The sequence below is a fragment of the Alexandromys fortis genome, unplaced genomic scaffold (assembly GCF_014885135.2).
Source record: "Alexandromys fortis isolate MF-2015 unplaced genomic scaffold, M_Fortis_MF-2015_v1.1 scaffold_195, whole genome shotgun sequence".
NCBI lineage: Eukaryota > Metazoa > Chordata > Mammalia > Rodentia > Cricetidae > Alexandromys > Alexandromys fortis.
Window position 1 is genome coordinate 1,271,202 of NW_026068105.1, and position 24,812 is coordinate 1,296,013.

The 24,812-nt window shown below is 39.9% G+C and overlaps 1 protein-coding gene across 3 annotated transcripts in view; it reads left to right on the forward strand.

The window, feature by feature from the left end:
• Mid2 (midline 2) overlaps nt 1-24,812 on the forward strand; it is a 100,838-nt gene that overhangs the window by 29,208 nt on the left and 46,818 nt on the right. For all 3 annotated transcript variants that reach the window (XM_050124044.1, XM_050124043.1, XM_050124045.1), the window contains exon 3: nt 2,078-2,173. In XM_050124044.1, the coding sequence (XP_049980001.1) occupies nt 2,078-2,173 (96 nt within the window). The remainder of the gene's footprint in view (nt 1-2,077; nt 2,174-24,812) is intronic.

Sequence of the window (24,812 nt, forward strand, 5' to 3'; positions counted from 1 at the left end):
GTGCTTCCCTGCTCCCCTATCCAACCTTCCTTTATCCCAATCATCCCGTTTCCCCAAGATCCCCCCAACTTCCCCTTCTCACTTTTCTCTCCCCATCTCCCCTTACCCACTTCCCACCCCACCCCCAAGATCCCAATTTTTGCCCGGCAATCTTGTCTACTTCCCATGACCAGGAGGATAGCTATATGTTTTTCTTTGGGATCACCTTCTTATTTAGCTTCTTTAGGATATCAAATTGTTGGAGAGGTTGTGGAGAAAGTGGTACCCTCATCCATTGCTGGTGGGAATGCAAACTTGTGCAACCACTTTGGAAAGCAGTGTGGCGGTTTCTCAGGAAATTCGGGATCAACCTACCCCTGGACCCAGCAATGCCACTCTTGGGAATATACCCAAGAGATGCCCGATCATATGACAAGGGCATTTGTTCAACTATGTTCATAGCAGCATTATTTGTAATAGCCAGAACCTGGAAACAACCTAGATGTCCTTCAATGGAAGAATGGATGAAGAAAGTGTGGAATATATACACATTAGAATACTACTCAGCGGTAAAAAACAATGACTTCTCGAATTTTGCATGCAAATGGATGGAAATAGAAAACACTATCCTGAGTGAGGTAACCCAGACCCAAAAAGATGAACATGGGATGTACTCACTCATAATTGGTTTCTAGAGATAAATAAAGGTCAGTGAGTCTATAATTTGATTTCCTAAAGAAGCTAAATAAGAAGGTGATCCCAAAGAAAAACATATAGCTATCCTCCTGGTTATGGGAAGTAGACAAGATTGCCGGGCAAAAATTGGGATCTTGGGGGTGGGGTGGGAGGGGGGTAAGGGGAGATGGGGAGAGAAAAGTGAGAAGGGGAGGTTAGGGGGAACTTGGGGAAACGGGATGATTGGGATAAAGGAAGGTTGGATAGGGGAGCAGGGAAGCACATATCTTAATTAAGGGAGCCATCTTAGGGTTGGCAAGAGACTTTGAGTTAGAGGGGCTCCCAGGTGCCCAGGGCGATATCCACTTTTTTCCTCATTAAAATGCTAGCATATCCTTCTTTGTGAGAGTGCTATAGTACCAATACATACGAAATTGTCTGGCAAGAAGCAATCATTCATTCAATTATGAGGCTAGGGAAACAATTCAGTTGGTAAACTGCTTGCTGTGCAAATATGAAGACTTGAGTATGATCCCCAGGACCCATGGAGAAAATCTGGGTAGGATGGTGTGGACTTGTAACCCCAGTGCTGAGGAGGCAGAGACCGGCAGATTTCTGGGGTTCCCTGACTAGCCAGCCTGATTGGTGAGCATCAGGCAAATGAGTCTTCTTTCTTAAAAGGCAATGTGGATGTCCCCTGATGAACAAAATCCCAAGTTGGCCCATGGTCTTCACAAGTGTGTACACAACACATGTATGTGCCCTCGCACACAAGCATGCACCTCTCATGCACACACACACACACACACACACACACACACACACATACAAATTATAGTTTTCTTAGTCTATGAATAAAATGGTGGTATCACCACCTTATTTTCTTATGTTAACTGGACCTGATTAGAGAGCAAAAGGAAATGGCTATGAAATGGTTTGAAAAGTTAAAGATAATATAAAATTATAAAAACTATAGGTTGCCTTAATGTCAGTAAATTCCTACAGTAGCCTACAAAGTCATGAATTCTACCTCCTCCCCAATCAGGGAACATTTACAATTCTTAGTCTGTAGCAGACTTGGTAAATCTGGAAGATATGAATCTACTGAGCTGGTGGTGTGTTGCTCAGTAGTACAGCACTTTCTTAGCATGTCTGAGGCCTTCAGTTCTATATCCATGGAGAAAGCTCACGCCTACAGTCCTAGGACTTTATGGGCTGATGCAGGAGAGTCATTTTAAGTATGAAGCAAACATGGGTTATAGAGTGAGGCTCTGTCTCACCTTCGTGACCCCCCCCTCCCAAAGAGGCAGGGAACTCTGTCTTTTGGCTTATTGATTTTCATATTACATTGGTTCTCAAGTTCATTGTTCTTTTTTTCCCTTTCTCCTGTTTCTCGCCGGCTTCATACCCTCTGTGATGGCAGCAAACTCTGGAGATGAACCTCACCAACCTGGTTAAGCGCAACAGCGAACTAGAAAATCAAATGGCCAAACTAATACAGATCTGCCAGCAGGTTGAGGTAGGTAACAGTAATATTTGTAATTCTTTCGTTGGATCTGAACTGGATCGTCTTTGGAGGAACTTCAATTTTGCCAGCCTGTAGCCCAGTCATTTGGGGCCAAGGACTGGTAGTATAGATGATCTCATGCCTTTAGGAATTTTATTCAAAGAAAAGTCACTGATATGGATGATTTTTAGAACTAGGTGATGGTGATGGTTTGTGGGGAACAACAGATAAAGAGTAACTCCCTTCTTTCCACACAGTTGATGGTATGAGAATCATATAGGAAGTGTCCTCATCAAAATGGATGTTATCACTTAAAAAGTCAATCATTACTGGTCAATTTGGGATCATGAATCCTTAGGATGGGGCTATGTTCATTCAGTACGACGTTCTGATCATCACTGCTTCCTCCCTTTCTAGCTTATTTTTTCTTCATCCCACAGCCCTGGGCCTAGCTATATCCTCACTCATTATCTTTTCACTTATTTTTGATTCCCCCTACCTAGTCTTTTTGTAGTCAACAAATAATGTCTATGATTAAATTGTCTGTGAATTATGAACTGTATAATTCTGTATAAGTATGAGGTTTAAAACTATTATCAGCATTGAATATTAAAAGCGCTTAGAAGGGGAGTTCAGTGTTCCTTGACACGGTAGCATAAAAGAAAGGTGTTATTCTTTCTTCTTTCTCTTAAAAGCATATACAAAACTCCACATCTATCATTTTGCTTTGGGTGGGTTTATAGAATAACTGATAATAATACTTAAAATCTAAATACAGACCAGTAAAATAGAGGATTTGTCATGGGCAGTGATTGGGTAATTTTTTCCTGATTCTATATAGAGTTTTTAAATCCACTCTTAATCATACTTGTATGACAGTTAAGTATCAGAGATCAAGTTTGTTTTGTTTTAAATGATAAAATAATTTTATCATGATCCCAGTCTGTGGTTCCTGTTTAAGACCAAAGAATATCTCCTAAGGAAATAAGTAATCCTACATCCCCCAACTGGTTGATATTCTTAAAGTTTTTGGCTTCTTCTAGTATAGCGAACATACTTAAATGATGAACATATGCTAGTAATATAATCCCTGCTGGGCACTAATCTATGTAGAGTCCATGGGGTACTGGTTAAACTCACATGTGAAACTATAGAATGGGATGTTGTGGGTATAGGGAGAAGCATAAAGAAAAAGAGAAGAAGCATTGGAGTGTTGGAAAACTGAATTCCTGACTTGCCTCTTCTATGAACTAAGTGCTTGCATGAGGGTAAGTAGGTTAGGACCCCTGACAGTGTCCTTACCTATAAAATGTCAAGTTGAACTGACACCACGCTTTTGGCTTCTTTTCCAGATTTCGCAAGTCATGGCTCTGTCAATGGTTACTTTCTTTTTATTTTGTTCTTTTTCTCTATGGTCTCACCCTTTCCGAGAAGAAAAAACAAAGTAGAAAGTTATTATTTCTGAGTAGTTTTCAGCCAATCGGAATCCCTCTGTGTTCCATTTTTATCAACGCTTCTGATTATGCTGTCAGATTACAGTGTAAGAAATCTCCAGTGTTGAGGGGACAAGAGAGGATTGGAAGCAGAAAATTGAATGAGGGATCCCTCAGTTTAGAATTTGCATGATTAACAGGGGAGTAACAGATAATAGTGAATAAAATATGATTAAAAAATAAAACTGTCCTTGCATTTGTTCTAATCAAAAGACTATTAAGTACAGAGAAAGTAATAAGGAAAAAAGCAAAGTTGTAGTTTATCCCTTTGCTCTTTCATGTTAGAATCTCTTTTCCTGATCCCCGGGAAATGTATCATCCTGGCCAGCCTCGCCTAAGCATAGCACACTTCCAACCTTTCACAGGCCATTCTGGAAACCAGTTCTTTTTATTATTTGCTCTGTTCTTTTGAAGTGGTAGCAGCAGGCCTCATAAAATAATCCACCATTGTGTTAGTAGGGGAAGATGCACTCTGACCTTTGGATAACAGGTGTGTTTTCTTTCTTTGGGTGCTGGGGCAAATGCTAGGCAAGTGTTTTATACCAGGGAGCAATATCATAGCCCAAGAAGTGGGCTATGATGCAAAGTTCCAAAGTAGCTTTCTGAAGTTAGCACTCAGAAGTTAACCTGTACCTTGAGGAAGAAGTGCTACCACTACCATGCGTAAGTAAAGTAAGTGGAAATCCCATGGTGATCCAGCAAAGTAGCTATTTAAATAGCACCCTTAGGGATGCTTGTTAAATCTCATTATGTCAGCCACTGTCTGCTCTGGCTACACAAAAGAGCAGCTTTTGCTACTAGCTTTTAATGTATGGCATCATGCTAGGTACAGGAAAATAGCTTAGGCATCCTATCTGCACACAGGATGGCTCACACACTGTAAAAATCCCCTCTGGTGTGGTTACACCTGTACAGGAGCTATAGATAATGGAATAGAAACATTAACTGGGAACCAACAAAGAGCAGTGAGACAATCTAAGAGTGTTGAACATGATTCTGTAGTTTAGGAGTTAATAATGTATAGTCCGCTCAGTTCAGGATTCTCTCCTGAATGAAGTTAGGAGGGTGGTAACGAGGTGGCAGCGAGTCTGGCAGAGGAGTTCGAGGAAAGGGTTTGTGGGTGAATGTGATTAAAATCTATGGTGTAAATTCTCAACACATTCATATTTTTTAAGATCCTGTCCTAAACAGGGGCCCTCCAGGAGGGTTTCTGGAGTTCATGGCTGTTCTTTATGACATCATCTTTTTCTGAAACCTTAAGAGATAGGCCCTCACCTTCCCCTTTAATAATAGGGTGCATGCAGGCTGCCTATTATACTCATTTAACACAGAGCCTGTATGTCCAAAAGGCTTCAGGACAAGCCCCGGGATTAATAATGCAGTAAAGAAGGGACTTGAGAGTTCAAAAACACTTGTAAGTACTTTATACAATGAAATAAATAGTAGGATAATGCTAATTATGAGAGCCAGACACTGAATGGTGTCTGGATTCCCCACCCCCCATTTTTATCTCATCTAGATTTGTCTGTAGAGAATGACTACTATATTCACAGTGTAATTCAAGCACTTCGCATTGGGCAGTGGTGGAAGATGCCAGCTACAACACTTTGGCAAGAACAGGAATAGGTTATATTCCTGCCAAACCTGTTCCCCTTCCTTATTGTTTGGGAGTGTTTTTGTCACAGACCGACTTCTCATAAAGAGTCCATAAATACTGCCTCCTATTCTAGTTGTCCTCTGTTCTCTATTCTCCTCGGAAAGTAAACAAAGCTGGGCTCTTCCTATTATTACAGAGACAGACATTAAGATCACTGCAGGATTATTAGATGAATTCTATGTATCTTACACTTGAGGCTCAGCTAGTAGAATGCCCAGAATAGGTGGTTGAAAATCATTTCATTTGGAGCTGGAGAACACAGGAAAGAGCTCAGTGCAGGCCCATAGCTCTCCTTTAATCTGGCTAAGGAAGGGCATGCTTTGACCTTGATACTCTGGCCACTTGAACTCTATATTTAGTTCTTTGTCCTGGCTCATCAAGCATCCTTTGTTTATTTTTCCAAAGGAAATCTCTGTATAACGCATAGCTAAGGAAAAATGTATACCAACAGATGGTTGCTTCCTTTTGGCTTCCAAGACGCCACGGTTTTGTGAATAATAGGCATTCCTGAAAATTTGCCAGGGAAGGAAAATAGTTAACTACGTAGTAATCAGTGCGTCAACAGTGTTTCTTGAGCATACACTGTGTACTCGGTGTGCTGAAAGGTTTAGAGAATACAAAAGAAGCATGTGACAGGCGGCTGATGATCTCCAGGAACTTATTGACTGGCTAGGGAAAGCAGAGCCTCTAGCAAGGAAAGAAGAGCAGCGTGCAGTGTAGGGAGTACAAATGAGGGTAGCAGAATCCCCTCTCCCTTTGTTTACTTCTGTTCAGAGCTTTCAGACCCTGAGCACATTACACAAACAAACAAGCAACCCTTTCCTGAATATTTTGGCTGCCATTCTCTTTTATTCCTCTCCCAAACTGCTACACTACAAGGGCTAATCCACCTCAGAAGCTCTGTGGGCAAGTTGATACCATCTGGCTCTTCTCAAGCCTTTCGTAGGGCTGGACATCACTGCCCTGTCCACGAGGAAGAAACAAAGGAGATGAAGGGAAAGCCTCTGGGTGGAGCAGGAGGGGAGCCTCCCTTACATCGAGAAATTTAAGCTTTATGTCTCTAACCAGTTCTTAGCTCCAATTATTTTTGGATATCTTCTCTTTGGTCTTGAAAGTTTAGGTGGCTTTTTGTTCTTCATTTCTGTTTCTGTTACTTGGGTGCTTGGTTTAGGGTGGGCAAGAGTATGTTTAACAGGAGTCTAACCATTTCTTTGAGTGGAAAAAAATGGATATTTTAAAGGAAATTAATTTTTAAGAGCTCTGCAATCATGGTTTCAACAGTGATCCTTAAATACATAAGGTGGTTGAGCTAGAATTAAGAATAGAATCTAAACCATTTGAACGCACACACCGAGGACGTAATAAAATGAATGAGTAATTACAGTGAAGTGAGTCCAATCAGGGGAATTTTTTTAATGAGAAAGTGCATTTTAGCTAAATGCCGAAGGAGGAAAAATAACCCTCAAGTGGTAGGCACCAGAGATATTAATGAAGGTGAAAATGTCAGCTCGCAGGGGGAAAGTGTTACTCTATGCTCGGGGTGTATAACAATAAATAGAAAATGGTTCCTGCCTCCGAGGAACTTGCAGATTGGCCGAGAAGCTGTCAGACAAAGTGGCAAATGGAATGCGAAGGAATCCTTGTTGTAATGAAGACAAATGCAAGATGACAGGCTGGCTGGCACGGAGGAAGAAACACCTAGATGTGCTCGGGGGACGTAGAAAAGAATGCAGAATGGAAATGAAAGTGGAGTTATCTCGAAAGTGAATAAACTTTTGCCAATGAAAAGGAGATAAATGATTTAAGGGGCTGCATGGAGGAATATAAAGAGGTGATCGGCATAGAGATATTGAGGGGACTAGAAGAAATTTGATTCCACCAAATCTAAAATTTGAGAATCATTGCAAGAGGCAAGTCTGGAGAAATAGCTTAGACCCAGAAAATGATGGACTTCGCATGCCACGGGTAGATAATCTCCAGACTTTATCCTAAGGAGTCTAAGGATCTACGGAATGACTTTAAGCAGATGACTAGCTTGATAAAAAAATCTGTGCTTAGAAAAATCGTCAAGACTGAGATGGTAAATGGAGCAGGTTTACAGGCCACAACTGAAGACAAAAAGACTACATAGATTTTACTGATAGTGGGAAAGTCTATTGCCATACCACCTTGAATCTGCAGATCTCATTCAATACAGGGAAAAGTGGAGGGCCTCCTGGAGTAAGTGACAGTAAGCTTAGGGAGGAAGGGATAAAATGAAAATGTTTCTATAAGGTAGAGTTATGTACCTCGGTGATGCTATGAGTGGCTGTGTGTATGGGAGTTCTAAGATAATCCACTATTTTATTTCTTCCTTGACTGAATGAGCACATCTAGTGCTTTTAACTGGATGAGGAAATACAGGAGTTCTTTTTTAGACATTGGTGGTTTGCTGTACTTGGATTAGAAAGTCAGATAGGAAATGCCTGGTAAGCAGCAGCTGACTGAATATGGGATATCAGGAGAGAAGAGAAAAGCCATCAGAGACAGAGACTCAAAATGTCAAGGAAAAAGAAACCTTCACTGTGTGGAAGATTTGACAGAATCCACTGTTACAGATACATCAAAGGAGACACTAATGGCCTTTGAGAGAGAAAGGAGTATGCAGAGAAGAGGATGACAGATAGATTCAGAGAGGTCAAGGAGAAAGCAAACTGTTAGGAAATGCAACCTGTAAGAAGCTTGATCACGATAATGAAGGAAGAAATGGGCAGGCAGTTATTATCCTTTTGCATGCAGAGTAATTGGATGCATAGACATATGCAATCTTTTAGCTATTTATTTTTCTTCTTCTGTGCAATAACAATAGGAATCAGTAGATCAACTGCCTCCATCCACGCACGTTCCACTTCCCTTCCCTACGGCATCCAGTCACTCTTCGCACACAGGACTATCTTGCCCAGCTTCAAAGCCTTGAGTTTTACAACTTGCTTCTCCTAGAAATGGTTGTGTAGGTTCTGGATTGCAGGATGCTATGGTAGCTTAGGAGCTGAATAGACTGTAGTTTGACAGCAGCATAATGTTAGGACAGATAGCTTGTCGGAGCCTCAGTTTCATCATCTATACAATTTGTATTGATGCCTTGAAAGGTAGGGTAATTCATATGAAGCACCCACGACTGTGCCTGGTATAAGGCCAAAGCTCCATAGTGGCTAGCAGCAGGTAGAGGACGAGAGAGAGAGAGAGAGAGAGAGAGAGAGAGAGAGAGAGAGAGAGAGAGAGAGAGAGAGAGAGAGAGAAGAGAGAAGTAGGTAGGAGCAATTGTCAACCGTAGTGATCACCTTAGAGTACCACACATACTCTTAGAGATTCCTTGCCTTGACCTTAGGAGTGGCAGAGAAGTATTTGTCTCTATCTATGAGGCACAGGAGAAGGTCGGCCATTGCAAAATGCTTACAACTAATTTCAAGCTCAGCAAGTACATACCAGAGCTTCCCTTGGGAGGACATAGCAGCAATCAAATTCTAACATCTAAAACCTGGGTATCTCAGTCCCATGGCTCTTTTAATAAACTGCAAGTAACGTTTGCACTAACATTTTATGATCAGTGAGCAGACGCTTTTCAGCCTTTATCTGGTAGGTGAAAGTTCACTGTCATTCTACCCAGAATAACTAAAGGATTCTTTCTGTTGATACTTAAATAAACTTGTCTATTACCCTGTACAAATTCCTCTAGATTACTGACTCTAAGGAACGGCAAAATAAAGTTTTAGAGAAGAACACACACTTTCAGATTTAGTAGTTGAAAAGGACAGGGAGTTCTTTGGGATTTAGTGTTTGTTAGAGAAAATGTTCAGCGGGTATTTTTATAAAAGAAAAGCATGCTTGATAGCTCCCAAGAAGAGGGACTTAGGGCTACCAGTGCCTTGTGAGAATGAAATACCCATTTTGAAATCACTGTGGAATTATAGGTGGAGAAAATAGTTTCCATGAACAATGGAAAATAAGTGCATACTGACCTAGTCGGTCTATTCAGCAGTGACTAATTCAGAGTATTACATTCAATCGTATTAAGTATATAGCAATTGACATTTAATACAGATGGAGAATCTAAATCTATTGTGCAATCTGAAGTGTGGGCACAACCTATTTTTATAATACAAAAGAAAACACTTTATAATTTTCAGACACATAATGCATTCAATCCTTCTTCAAAACTACTTTGTGACAAGCCTTGAAATATTGGAGTAAAATAACATTTTTGAGCAAGTTAACTGTTGCAGTGGAAATATTTAGAGGGTATAGATACATGATGAGGTTTAAGGATAAGATGAATTCACATTAATGTTTTTCCCCATTCCCATATCTGTTGGACAGGTAAGATTTCAAGTATGGCCATGCCATCTTAGTCAAAATGATCCATATAGGCATACATTTTCATTCTGTTCTAATATACTCCTTTGATATGACAAACTTCATATTGTGGCTCCGTTTCCAATTTGTTTACTGTCCTCTTCTATTTCCCATTACTCAGTATCAAAATACCAGAGCCCACTAAATGACTAGCAGACCCTTCCTGCTTGCTTAACTCTTTGTAGTTACAACACTAGCAATTCAGCTAAAGACCTAGCCTGTCTTGTATCCTTGAATACCTCTAGCTCTTCTTATATCATCTCAACCTAAAGGGAAAAATTACTTTGGCCTAAAATGAAAACAACAATCATGCACACACAGCTGTTGAGACATCCTCTTTTTTTTTCTTTTTTCTTTTTTTTTTTAAATCTCCGTCTTTCAAGAGAAGTCTAGCTGCATGGTATGCTTAGCAGGGACTGAGAGGAGAATCACATTTGAATAATTTATTCTTGGCATTGTGCTAGAGGAATTCTTGTTTGCATTCTCGGTGTTTGAGAGAACCTTGTAATAGAGTAGGCGAGATCCTCTTTTTCAACAATGAACCCAAGGGTCAGAGGAATGAGATGCCTTACTCAAGGTCACATGCGCAGTAAGCCAAGATGCAGTTCTAAATCTCCAGCTCCAAAGCTTCGGCTTACTGCACTGTCCCGTGCAGCTTAGAGAGTTGTTTGTTCCCTGGTCATTGAGTCATAGAAGGAGATAGCCCTGAAAAGCCCACTTTTTTCTTCACCAAGTCTCTGAATCCCTAGAAGAATAGATCGTCTGTTTGGGGACGTGGCATTCCTTAGCCTCAGCCTCCCATGCACGTACATAGTCTTGCCTTTCTTGGCCAATCGTTGGCAGCCCCTGGTAGCGCCCCCCCCATCCTAAGAGCCTGTCTTGGGGGAGGAAGGAGAGGGAGAATGAAGGAGGCCTCGTGATCAAACTCTTATTTGGGCCATGTGTGTACTAAAAATACTGTAATCAGCTCTAGGTATTAACACTGCCCCACCTATAGTCAGTCAGTTTACTATAGGACCTGGGCTTACTTGCTGAAAATGTCCTTCTTCTAAAGGCTGGGCATCACTACAGCACAAGGTAAAAGGAGTGTCTTTGAGATACAAGTTTTCTAAACAATTTCAAAGAGTTTGGCAGTAAAAGAGTTACTGCCTCAAATACACTTAATATTCCCACATTGAAAACAGACTCTGAGAACACACTGTAGCAGTGAAAGCATTTCATTAGATCTCCTCTGCAAAAGTGAATGCATTTTGTGTGTGTGTATCAGTGGCGAACTCTTGTTCTTCATTGGAATGAGAACTGAAAAGTGCATGTACACTCAGAACGTTAGCTACTTACTTCTTCAGCACAGAAAGGCATCCCTACATCTCAGCCCACATGGCAGGTGAACAGTATTTGGGCATGCTGTCCCTGTTGTGGTCATCTCTCTAAGAGCATATGTCTCAGTACCCTTGCATGGTGCTACTCCTGCTTACTCTACGTTCATCTTTGTGCTTTTAGAGGAACAAGGGCTGTGTGTAAAGAAGATATACGTGGAAAGAAGGCAATTGGCCACTGCGATGTTTGTGTTTAAACTGGGTCATGGGTATTGCTTTGACCCTGTATTTTTTTTCCCTGTAAAGGGTTCTTTCAATTCACTGTTTCAATTCCTTGGGTCTTCTCCATATAAGAAGAAAAATGGCAACAACAACAGAGAAGTTGGTATTTCCATTCTTCTAAACTATTTTCTCTCCTGTGTGGAGCTTGCCCCCCACCAAAATCCCTCATCCTTTTCCACATACCAAGCCAATTTCACCTTCTCCTCCATAAAATCAAAGGCCCCAAATGGTTTTGCAATAATCATAAGCCTGTAAAATTTTATCTCAAAGATTTTTTTTGTACCAATTGGAGTCCATGTTGCATAGAACCACACTGCTCCACCTTTGCTCTTCAGATGCAATCTGTGTATAAGGAATCACACTTTGGCATGGGACATCTGAGCGTCCAAAGATGTCTTAGTAGTAAAATCTCAGGTCCAAGGACAATGACTGTCTCAGGACATGAAGTGACAGGACTAGGCAGGGAAGGCTAACAATGGTAGATGTAGGGAAGAAATGTGTAAAGGGAGAGGAAACAAAGCAAGGCGTTCATTTACTTTCTACTGAACATACTACAAAGTTCTTGCCAAGTTCCTGGGGGTGGGGTGTTCTAGCAACTGAAGAGCCCTGCGTCTTTAAGCCCTCTGGGGGCTCTTCTGGGTTTCTGATTGCTGCCTGGTCACCAGCCAAGAGCTCCAACCCAATTCAGGATTCGATTGGCTTTCTAATGGGATGGAATTTACCTTGTTTTTGAAAGCCTAGATTGGATGCTGATATTTTAGAAGCAAACATCTGATATCACAGATGAGTAGGCAAATTGCATACTGTCTATTTGCCAGAGAATAGAATTAAGTACCTGCATGCTTTCACACTCCATTTCTGTCAAAAACTGGCAGCAAACCGCCTGAAAAGAGCCTCTGACTTATATTGCCATGCTAACTTAGTGACACATTATGCTGGAAGGTATAGACAAATGATGCTCTCAGGGGATAGATATGGGGGGGTGTTGATAATTTTATGATCTTTTATTTTTTTAAGACAGGGTCTCACTACATAACCCAGGTTAGCCTGGAGCTCCCAATGTAGCTCGGGCTAGCCTCAATGTCCCAGAAATCCTCCTGCCTTAGCCTTGCAAGTGCTGGAATAACAAGACTGAGCTACCACTTTTTCCTTTGTACTTAAAAGAATCAAGTTCTCTTCCAGTGAGTCAGTAACACTTCAACCACTTTGCTCCTCTATGAATTGTTATCAAAAAACATTCATTAAGCTCCATTGTGTTTAGCATTGTGCTAAGTACTATTGGGGATTGTAACCGGTACCTTAAGTCATGGTGCTCATCTTTAAAGACTTTATAGTCTGAGTAGCAGAGCCTACAATATAAAACAACAGTGGGCACTAAAAACAGGAGTTTATGCCAGAGCAGGATGGAGAAAGGCTAAGATTCTTATTCCCATCACCAGTAGATAACACGTATTAATATTTAATATGCACTAGGTAAGTGCTTTCCATGTATTATTTCATTTAATCCTCTCAAATACCTCTAAGAGCGGCACTTTTGTTATCCTTAGTTTTCATATGAGGAATATCAGATGAGATAAGGGACTTGCTCAAGGTGAGCAATAAAAGATGAGACTAGAGGTGTATGGAGGAACCTGGTCACAAAGGATTGTAAAATCATATTAAGAAGTTTGGAATTTCCCCTAAGGTCGGAGAGAAGCCAACTGATATTTAGCATGAAGCTATTTAAAGCATGGAACTAATGTGTGTGGGGGGTTGAGTTATTCTGTATTATTACCGGGTTAAGAATTCTGCAGGAGGAATAAGGATACATCTCAGTGATGGAGTGCTTGCTTCGCATGCATAAGACCATGAATTCAATCCTGGTATTGTGTAGCACAAATAATAACAAAACAGAGAAAGATAGTGGGGTTCAACCTGAAGATTAGAAAAGTAAAGCAGCCAAGCCACTAGATAGCTCTTACCTCTATGAAATCTTCAGAATGAAAGAGAGTGCGTTCCTGTTTCCTCCCGTCTTCTATTCCTCTCTAGTGCTGGGATTAAAGGTGTGCACCACCACTGCCTCTATGGCTAACTAGTGTGGCTGCTAAGATTAAAGGTGTGTGCCAGCACTGCCTGGCCTATATGGCGGACTAGTGTGGCTGTTTTGTGTTCTAATCTTCAGACAAACTCTATTTATTAAAACACAAATGAAATATTACCACAATACTGGGGTGTGGAAGGATGTACCATGAAGATAAAAACTGGAGCAGATAGTTGGGGAATGCTGTGTTAGACTGCTTGGCACTTGACACCCTCAGTACACATTTCTTGAATGGGTACAATAATTTAACAGAGATGTTTTGTTAGATGTAGTGAGGTAATAATTAGAAAGGACAGAGAAAGGACTGAATTGGAGCTATACTTGGTAATTGAAGTGTATGGAATGTGATGATTCATTGGATGTACAGACAAGAGAAAAGAGACAGTTCAGAACAATGAACGCCAGTGTTTCGAGGAGTTAATCACGTGGCCCTTCATTCGTAACATTTAAGGACATTAGGGAAGATTTAGATACTATTTGAAGGAAATGAGTTCAACTTTGGAAACACAGTTTATAGTGCCCATGTTTAGATAAACAAAAATTCCAGTAAGTAATTAACTATAAGAGTCCAGATTTTAGGAGAGATTTGGGATGGAAATATAGATAAGGCAAAATAAGGATCTTTTTCAATGTAATAGAATTGTTCTCAAATTGGATTTGCTGGCCTGCAGATGGCTCAGTAGTTAAGAGCCCTTGATGCTCTTGCAGAGGACCAGAATTCAATTCCCAGTAATCATGTTGCGGGCCTCAGAACTACCTGTAACCCCAACTCCAAGGCATCTGATGCCTTCTTCTGACTTCCATGAGTATCTACATGCACAGGCATGCACACATACACCTATTTTTTTAAAAATCCTTTTAAAAATTGGATTGTGCTAATAGTTGCATATTTCTTTAAACTTACCCAAAGCCATTGGATTGTTGACTTAAAATGTGTTGATTGTATGCGATGTAATTTAAACCTCAATAAAAATAAACAAGAAACTAGCATATAGTGACAATTGCCATAGAAATAGATGAGATCAGGCTAGCCATGGTGACATGCACTTGCAATCCCAGCCACTTAACAGACTGTTGGGGGAAGATTGAAAGCATGAGGTCAATCTGGGTAATTTAGTGATACTTTGTCTCAAAATAAAGTAAAGAAAGGGTGTAGTTCTGTCATGGATTGCTTGCCTAGTATGTGAAAACCTTAGATCAATCCTTAACACAGGAGAAATGAAAAGTAAAACCAACCACCCATACCAAAACAAGGCAAAAATCACAACTATAAAAACACCAAAAATCAAGTCTGCAATAGTGCTAGCATTCTAAGAATACTGGTGTTTATGGTGTGTGTGGGAGTTGGAATATCAGGAAGAAAACTAAGACTGGTGTCATGGAAGCTGTGGGAAGACAGCATTTCTACAAGTACGTGGGTTTTCAGTTTTTGTAATGATATGAAAAACAAGTGTCTTCAAATGCCAGTGGAAGTTAACTAATTGTCAGAGACGGGGGTGGGGGAGATGGGGAAAGAGAGAGAAAGAGAGAGAGAGAGAGAGAGAGAGAGAGAGAGAGAGAGAGAGAGATTGGAAGAGCATTAATTGAATGAATGAGGATACCAAAAGAGGAGGAAACGAGGAACTGAGGGTAGGATTTCTAGAGAAAGACATACCCCTTCTCTTTCTCTGTAAGACAGAAGGAAGGGAGAAGAAGTATGCTTGTTGTCGGTTTTGCGATGAAATTTCTTTTTTCTCTCCGAAGTAGGAGTGCTATGATGATTTCGCTGCAGGTGAGCATGGAGGTGATGGGAATTGAGATTTGAGAACTGGATTGCTGTGCTTATAGCTGGGCACGAAATTAAACTTGAAGGGGAGTTAGTCTCTTCATAGGTCAGACGTGCCAAAAACAATGGGGGGTGAATAATGTTTCCAAGGGGAGGCCACTGGTTATGTGAGAAGCATTTAGGAGCTTGTGGAATTTTCTCCATAACTAACTTAGTCTCTCTCTCTCTCTCCCCTCTCCTCTCTCCCTCCCTTCCCCCTTCCCCTCTATCTGAGATAGGGCCCTCACATAGTCAGGACTGGTATGCAGTCAAGGATGTCCTTAACTTCGGTCTCCCAAGTGCTAGGATTGCAGGCGTGCCGCTACACCCAGTATATACATACGGTGGTAGGGCTAGAATCCATGGCCTCCCGCAAGCTACACAAGCCCTCTACCATCTGAGCTACATACTCAGCCCTTCCGTAAACTTTCTTGCCACATTTTTAATTAAGATTTTACTTTTTATAGTTAAGACATTAATACACCTAACATTATTTTGGGATATATGAGGTCTTGCATTTACTTCCAGAGAGATAGTTACTGCATAAAGGCCATTGGCTAAAATAGAAAAAGTCCTTTTCTTATTAAATGGATATGTTCTTAGCCGTATATCAAGTCTTCATATGAACTTAATTCTATCCTAGACTGTTTTCTGTTTCACTGATTTAATTTTCTACTCCCCTCTCAATCCTTTATTATTTTGATGTATAGTGGTTTTAGCAATTGGACTGGGCATGGTGCCACACATCCTGTAATCTTTGTACTTGGGATGCTGAGGCAGGAGCATCATGACTATAACACCAGTCTAGGCTACATAATTCAGGCCTATATAGGGAAAGCTTGTCACAAACAAACAAGAACAAAACAAAACATGTTTAACATCTGCGATCTGTTTTCCATTGTTTTCTTATTGGCTTAAATACTTGTTTTTTTCATATGAATTTTAAAATACTTTTATCCATTTCTAAGACACATTCAGATTAGATTTAATAATTCTTATTAAATTGCATATTATTTTTTAGAAGAAATAAATCTTATGATGTGATGTTTCATCAAGAAACCTGATGATAATACATTCCTATTTTTTTAGTTTTTATTTTTGAAATCATCTCGTTAATATTTTTTCCCAAGTAACACTGTACCCTTTTGTTAAATCGAATCCTAGGTGTTTTATAGACCTGTTGGGAATGTGTTACTTTTCCATTTTCACTTTTAAAAAGCATGTGGAGAAAAGCTTTCGATTTTGTGTGTTTTCTTACTATACTGATAATTTTAGATCTATAGTAAAGTAGTCTCAAGGATTATCCAAGATGCTTTTATCATCTTTATAAAAATACACTATTTACTTCATTTTCTTTTGCCTCAACCAAACATCAAGAGCTGTGAGGTCAGATTTCTCACTTTGTCTGTGGATTTACTGGAAAGGGCCTTAGCATGTCACCATCTAGTATGATGTTGGCTATTTGTTTTGAGCATCTTTAAGCAACTATTAATTTTTTAACTTTAGAATTTTTATTTGGTTTGGCTACTGAATTCTTTTAAATTTTAGAATGTGTTACTATAATTCCATATGTTGACAAATATTCTAATGTTAAGTCATTCTTTTATTTCTAAAATGATATTTTATTCCTTTGTTGCCATATTAACATTAATTTTTAGATGTGTTTAGGGTTTTTAATATATTCAGAAATGAAATAAACCTATAGTCTTATTATTTCTGATTATCTTTTTTTGGCTTTGGGTATTGTGATATTATACTAGATTTGCCAAGACACATTTGAGATCTTTATATCTTTCTCTGTGGTTTTAAATGAATTCAATGATATGGAACTAATCTATTCTTTCAAGAGTCTATAGAACTCAGCCCTACAACCATCTGGACCTGAAGCCTTTTAAAAAAAGATCTTTAAGTAACTTTTCAATCTTGAGTAAAGTTATTAGTCTCAATATTTTTCACTTATTCTTTGGTAAAATTATGGAAAATTTAAATAATTTTTTAACTATAGGTCATAAATTTATATGTAATATCCAGTAGTGTGTTGGAACTGGCTTGCCAGTTCTAGGTTGTTCCTTGGCAATTGGGGCTTAGTGGCTACACACTGGGGCTTAAAACCCACCATAGTGGAAATTTTATAGTATAAAAATAAGTAAGTGCTGTAAATTATGACCAATTGTATCTTTGCCAGCCCACTATCTATTGTCTGTAGCTATGGGCTCCTCTCCCTTTCCATTGTTACTATTGCATCTCATGTATGTATTTATGTACGCATGTATGTATTTTTGAGACAAGATCTCACTATGTAGCAATGGCTATCCTAGAATTCTCTTTGTAGACCAGGCTGACCTTGAACTCAAACAGATTTACTTGCCTCTGTCTCTGGAGTGCTGGGATTCTTGTTTTATTTTCCATTTTCATTGACATTTTGAGGAACCATTTTTTTAATTATGACTATAATTATATGTAGTGATTTCATTAATCTCTAAAAGTGATTTTCTATCTTCATTTACTTTTATTTCCATTTCTAATTTTTTGAGTTAAATTGTTAATTTATTTATCATTTTATAATCCCTTGAATTAAAATATAGATCCAATAGATCTTTGGTGTTAAGACTGAACCCTTGGGGCTAGAGTGATGGCTAGGTGTTTAAGAGCACCAGCTTCTTTTCTGGCTCCGGTTCAGTTCCCAGCACCTACATGGCAGCCAACACCCACCTGTAACTCCAGTTCCAGAGGATCTGATGCCTTCTTCTGACTTCTTCAGGCCCCAAACAGACATGGCACACAAATACTGGTGCAGGTAAAACATCCAAAAACATAAAATTTAAAATAAGACTGTGCTCTTTTGTTATTTTCCATAGAATTACCAATTTCAATTTCGATGTTTTTAGTTATTTAAGAGCCTATTTCTTCATTTACAAGTAGTTAAGGATTTGAAGATTTATCTTTCTGTGCTTTTTTTTAATTCTTCTTTTGCAGAATAAAAACATAGACAACAGGCTATAAATTCCTTATTTGTCTATGTGCATGTGGGGGGGGCAGGAGATCAGAGGGGGACACAGGTGTTCTGCTCTTTCTCTCTTTGCTCTATCCCTTTAAGTCAAAGTCGCATTGTGAATCTGGAGCTTGTCATTGCTCAGCTAGACTGGCTGACCACTGGGCTCTGGGGAACCAACTGTCTCTGCCCCGCCTTCCCAGGCTGGGGCTACAGCTGTACATTGCCCAACCTAGCTTGTATATGGGTGCTGGGGCTCCAAACTCAGGTCTGCATACTTATGCACCAGGTGCTCTTATCTCTTGAGCCATCTCTGCAATCCTCTTAATAATTTTTTACTCGATTATTTTATACTGAAGGCCTATTTTTCCCCTTATCATTTCTCTTTATCCTTTTTCTACTCTTTTGTAGGCTGGGGATGGAACCCTGAGCCTCTTGAATCCTAGACAAATGTTCTCTCACTAGTTTACAGCCCCAGGCTTTTTCCTGTTTTTAAGATACTTATTTCCTATATGAGTAACTTTCAATTTAGAATTATTGAATTGCGTTGTCAACAATCTCAGATTATTGAGGCAATTCATACTCTCATACCAAAAATATACCAGCAAGCAGGTGGTGCGTTCTTTCATGTTTTCCTGTACCAGGCAACTGCAGAATGAGATCAAGTTCAGTCATTTATACCAAAAGAGCCCTTTGGATCAACTCTCTAGTAGAATAATAGATATCGGATACCAACTAAAGTTGAAAATAGGATGGCACTACCACTCGGTTGAGGATATATACTGACAAATATGTGTTATCCCGTAGGATTAGCATCCTATTATAAATAAGACAGGTGAGTTTTCCAGACTTGAGCTGCTTCAATAGAGAAAGAAATCAGCGAAATAAGAAATAGTTTGGATTGAACAGTTGAATGTCCTCATGTTAGACTGTCTTCCCTAATTCTTGTAACCCCTGCATTCTCTAAGTATTGCCCTTTCTGTTCTACCCTGAGACGTTCTAGTCTTTTGTCCGATGTTAACTTCACAACTTGTTTTCAATGACCTGAAATTCACAATGCTGTGTGAATGAATGAAATATCATTTTATGAGGGCCTGCATTTTTATTAAGGACAGGATAAGTGCTACCACCATGACTCTCTCTCCTGCAGCAGACTCCGGCATTTCTAGCCTATGTAGTTACAACTGTCTTTTATCTGGCTGGGTAGCCCAGGTTAGCTTCTAATTCAAAATCATCCTGCTTTAGCCAACTGAATGCTAGGATTACCAGTGTACACCACCATGCCCCAGTTTCAGTTAGTATTTCAAGACAGAGATTCACGCAGCCCAGGCTGTTCTGGAGCTTACTTTTAGCCAAGGCTAGCCTGAACCTTCTGCCATTGCCTCCCAAGTGCTGGGATGACGGGCACAATCCACCATGCCTAGCTCATTTTTTTTTAATTTAAAAAAGAATAATGGAAAGAGTGCATACTAAAAATGAGGCCTTCTATTTTTTCACTATAAAACATGGCGATTATTCAAATATGTGTGGCCTTTGAAAAACCAATATCAAATTCTTCCTCACAAAATACCAGGATTCAACTAAATCAACTTCAAATGTACTTCTTTATATAACTAGTGAAGTTAAAACATGGAACAGGCATTAGATTCTGGTATTAAGAAATTGTGTCAATAATTATGCAGTAAAACATCTTTTTGAAATGTAAACTAAAGTCGCGGGGGTTGAAATAGTTTCCTGCTTTGAAATAGTGCAGCAGAGAGGGAAGAGAACAGACCGAACAAGAGAAATGTTGATGGCTTCTGAAGCTAAAGAATGTACACATTGGGGTTCATCGTGCTGCCTCGCTTTAAATACGCTTAGATAATTTCACACCGAAACTATTTAAGATGGCAATAATATTTTCACTGCAATGAGTTAAAAACTGTCAAAATATGTAAGGAAAGCATTTTAAAGCTTTCCTTACTCTCTTGTCAGTCAAATACCACAGAGCTTACTTTTTTGTTTTTTTGTTTTTTGTTTTTTAAATCCAAGTCCTATATCACCACTACCTTTATCACTGCTCCTACTAGCCCAGATTTCTCCTATGCCCATTGTACCTTCCTTTTTGCACATTGTCTGACACTCTGCATTGAGGAGAATTTCACAATAGAGAAATAGCAAGGTACAGGATAAACCACACTGACTGTCTTAAGCTGGCCCATGGGAAACTAGATAGGATTAGCTCCATCCTTTGCTGCAAAGTCGATTTGGAATCCAGCTCTGTGGCCATGAGATCTGAACTTGGTGAGAAATCACGGACATGAAGTATCATCATTTATTCAAGTCAGAGTATGTGCATAAGTCAGCTCCCTACCCAAATAAGGGCAACCCAGTCTTTCTGGTTCCAGCTTTAGAAGTGGAAGGAGACTGATTTATCTGGTTTTATAGCATGGAAGTAATGTCTGTATAATAGCAAACTTGTAAATTATTTAAAAAACACTTGCTCATGTTCAAGCACGTGAGTGTGTATGTGAACGCACTCCCAACACGTGTATACACCAGGTATGGGCTCCCAGTGTATGGCAAATGACTCCCAAAAGATGATGGTGATCTGGGAGATAGTTCACTGGATAAAGTGTTTGCTGTACAAATGTGAAGGGTCGAGTTTATGAAATCACATAAAAGGGGAGAAGTCATGGTAGTCAACTTTAATCACAGCTCTCAGGAGGCAAAGACAGAGGATCCTTGGGACAAGCTAGCGAGCTAGAGTCACCAGAACTGGCAAACTCTTGCTTCAGTGAGAGACCTTGTCTCAGTAGAAAGAAAAAGCATGGAGAACAACTGAGAAAGGCACCCAGTATGAACTTCAGAACCGCATGCACACACACACACACACACAAACACACACTCCCTCATGTATGTCCCTACACATACAAGAATGCATACACACATATGAACATGGACAAACATGTGTCATACACATTTTTGAAAGATCACGAGAGCAACCATTTTAAGTGATAAATTAAAGCTGAAATGTGAGCCACCCTGTACTACAGTAAGACAAGTAAGATCATGAATCAAAGCCTCAATTTCGGCTTTGGGCAAAAGAAGTGTTGTCTGTTTTCAACCCAGCAGCGCAAGTTGGAGTGGGAGAGAAATGGAGAAAGAAATCCATATTTATTTAACTCCTACTGTGTACTAGGTACTGTGAGATCCCTATCTATATTAGTTCATTTGCTTTTCACAAGTGCCTCTGAGATAGTTAGTGTTATTTCTGTTTTCCAGGTCAGAAACAGAAGCCCAGAGATAAGTGACTTATTCAAGGTCACCGGTCTTGTAAGCTTCAGAACCAGAATCCAGAGAAGCCCACTTGACTTTAAATACAGAACTCATTCCACTTGACTCTGCTGCCTCCTGGGCTAGAAAAAAAAGTGTTAACAAAACAGAGAGAAAAATCACATGAAAAACACTCAAAAGGAAGAGGGGCAGTTTTCCCAAATAATAGTTTTAGCTACAAAGAACATGATGAAAGGGCAGGACGACTTTGATGGCTCCAGTGATACATGAGTGAGCTGGGGATGTAGCTCCGTTGCTAGAATTGCCTGCCTACTGCACATGAATTCTTGGGTTTAATGTCTAGCTCTGAATAAGATCCTAGTACTTGGGAGGTGGAGGCAAGAGGATCAGAAGAAGTTTAGGATAATCCTTAGTTACACAATGAATTTGAGCTCCCACTGGACTACATGGTGCCTTGTCTCAAAAAAAAGAAAGAAAGAAAGAAAGAAAGAAAGAAAGAAAGAAAGAAAGAAAGAAAGAAAGAAAGAAAGAAAGAGAAGAAAGAAAGGGAAGAAAGAGAGAGAGAAAGAAAACAGAAAGAAAGAAAGAAAGAAAGAAAGAGAGAGAGAGAGAGAGAGAGAGAGAGAGANAGAGAGAGAAAGAAAACAGAAAGAAAGAAAGAAAGAAAGAAAGAGAGAGAGAGAGAGAGAGAGAGAGAGAGAGAAAGAAAGAAAGAAAGAAAGAAAGAAAGAAAGAAAGAAAGAAAGAAAGAAAGAAAGAAAGAACATCCATAGCATAAATATCTGCTTCAGAGTTAGGCAGCCCAGCTTGTGCTGGAATCAACACTTGCTAGCTCACGTGATTTTGATAGTTCGCTTTACCCCTCTGGATCTTGGTTTTATCATCCATAAAATGCAGACACTAGTATCTGCTCCATATACCTCATGAGTATTGGGAAGATAAATACAGACATGAAACATCTCCATGATGACTCTCCAGCACCGTTCTTCTCCCCACGCTGCCACTACGGAGATATAGATGTATAAGGTTAAGGATGTCACTAAGGCAAAGTTGTGTAGGAAAGCAGCTCTATAAAGGTAGGCTTTTGTTTAGCAACTATTGGGGTTGGGAACACAGGTTGACTTGCCTTGCTTTACTGATGGTTGAGAGAGGTATGTGATATGGGCATTATGCACGCAGATTCATATATATGGACAAAACAAGGCAACACCCCTTGGGGTCCCTGGGTAAGCCTATGTTACCCTGTGACTCTATTAACACTTTTGTGGTACCAGAGTTGCTGTGATTTTGATAATCAATCCTCCTTCCTACCCCAATGCCAGGCAAGCTAATAAGTGGATTCCCTGCTATGCTACATAGAATGGAGATCGAATGGGGGAAGGTATACATTCACTGGTGTGTTCAAGTATTTTAATGAGCCTCCTGTATATAGAGATGTACTCTGCTTGAAGCTCAGAGCACAGAACAGATGGAATCCCCTCCCTCCAGGAGCACTACAGAGGAGACTAAAGCTGAATGCAATTACAGTGTTATATTTTTTTTTTTGTAAGCAAGAGAATACATTAGTTACCTTTCCTTCTTTGACACCTATTTCTTCTAGATTCCAGCTAATATCTTTTGGCCTCAGAGCCTGGGGATTGTGTTAATTATGGGGTAGCCCAGAGCAGAAAAACAAGTTTGGGCCAGACAAATTCCTTTCTAGCTAACCGTATGAAATGTAATTGGTGTTCTGTCAGAAATAAGTCATTGACCTTCCTCCTGGCATAGCCCTTTTGCTCTGAATGATGACAGTAAGTAGGTAATGGCGTGGTTCCTAGTAGGGAGACACTCAGTCCCTCTTGGCATTGACCTTTTGTTCTGAATGGTGATAGGAAGTGTGCTAGTGTGGCATCAGGGAGAGAGTCTGTCTTACTTTTAGAGGCGGAGCTAGCCCTGTCCTATAGTTTGGAGGTCACTGATTGGTGAATGAGATCGAGAGGTGTAGATACAGAAGGAAGAGTAAGAGAAGGGACCTGAGGAATCTCAGGGAAAAACAAATCATGATGACCCAGTATGTTCCAGGAAAGAAAACAGATTGTATTTTTAAACTGAATAAAAGTAATTCAGACGATGAAACAGTACTCGCCTGTTTCCGCAGATGCTGTAAATTCTATAGCAGTAGGAGCCACAGCTGTCATCATCATTGATGCAGTGGGAAGACAAGACAAAGCAAGAGAAAACACAGTAGAAAATGTATAAGATGGTTTAGTCACATCATTTAATAAGCATATACGAACCCTCTGAGACTAGGTATAAGTATTGTCCCATATAGAGGAGAGGAAACTGAGGCCACTTCTTGTTAAGGAGACTTTCCTAGCAATATGTTTTTAAGAATCCATTTCCAATTTTAATTGAATTTTGTTTTATAGTTTGTCACCCCGTGAGTTACAGGGAACCCTTCTTTACATTGCCCTTAGACATTTGCACTTAAAACATGTTCTGGACCATGTGCACATATGTATGCATGTATATATGGACAAACATCGATATATTAATCTAGATCTGATTCTCTCTTTTTCTTAACCCTTCACCATCAAGTGCACTAGTGTTTCCTGCCATATGAAGCGGTTAAGACCTTTGCAAATATATCCTCAAGGCATATTTGTCTTTTGTCACAGACTTGGAGACTATTCTGAGACTTCCTGTCTCCGTGATGTGCTCAAACATGACTCCTCAGGCTCTTCTCCTCGGGGCTCTGTTCTGGTATTTCTCTATCTTCTATCTTTACTCCTGACCTGACTGACCCATGGAGCTTGGAGGAATGTGCCGTCTGCTTTAGCTAATGTCATTTCTCTGCTCGTTTTTTCCCCCTACTGATCATCTGCCTGTTCTGAACCTGAAACAAGGACTTTGGTTTTTGTCAGCTGAAATCCACTAGTTCTCAAAGAATCACTACTAAGCCCTATCATGATAGGGACTTTGTTTCCCTAATTTATGTCTCTAGTTTGTTCTTTTAGCATCTGTACTTTGTGTTTTGTTCACCAGTTTCACACGTACTTAAGCATATATTTACCTTTGGCCAGGCACTAGAAGGGCATAGAACTTGTCCCCACAGGAGGTAAACTGTTTTTCTTCTGCTTGACATTTTGTCCCATAAGGCGCTGCTCAAGTGTATGTCTCCCCGCAGGAAGGCATTCCCCATGCCCGGTGCATCTTCCTAGTTTAGGTGCCTTTCTTCTCTGTGCCTAGCAGCACCCTAAGCAAACTTCACCTCAGCTCTTCTGTGTACTCATTTTTCTTCCCTCCAGACAAAACTCTAAGAGTAAGCTATCCTGTATTGCTTTAAAACGTTCATAATTCCTTCTCTCATACAATACATC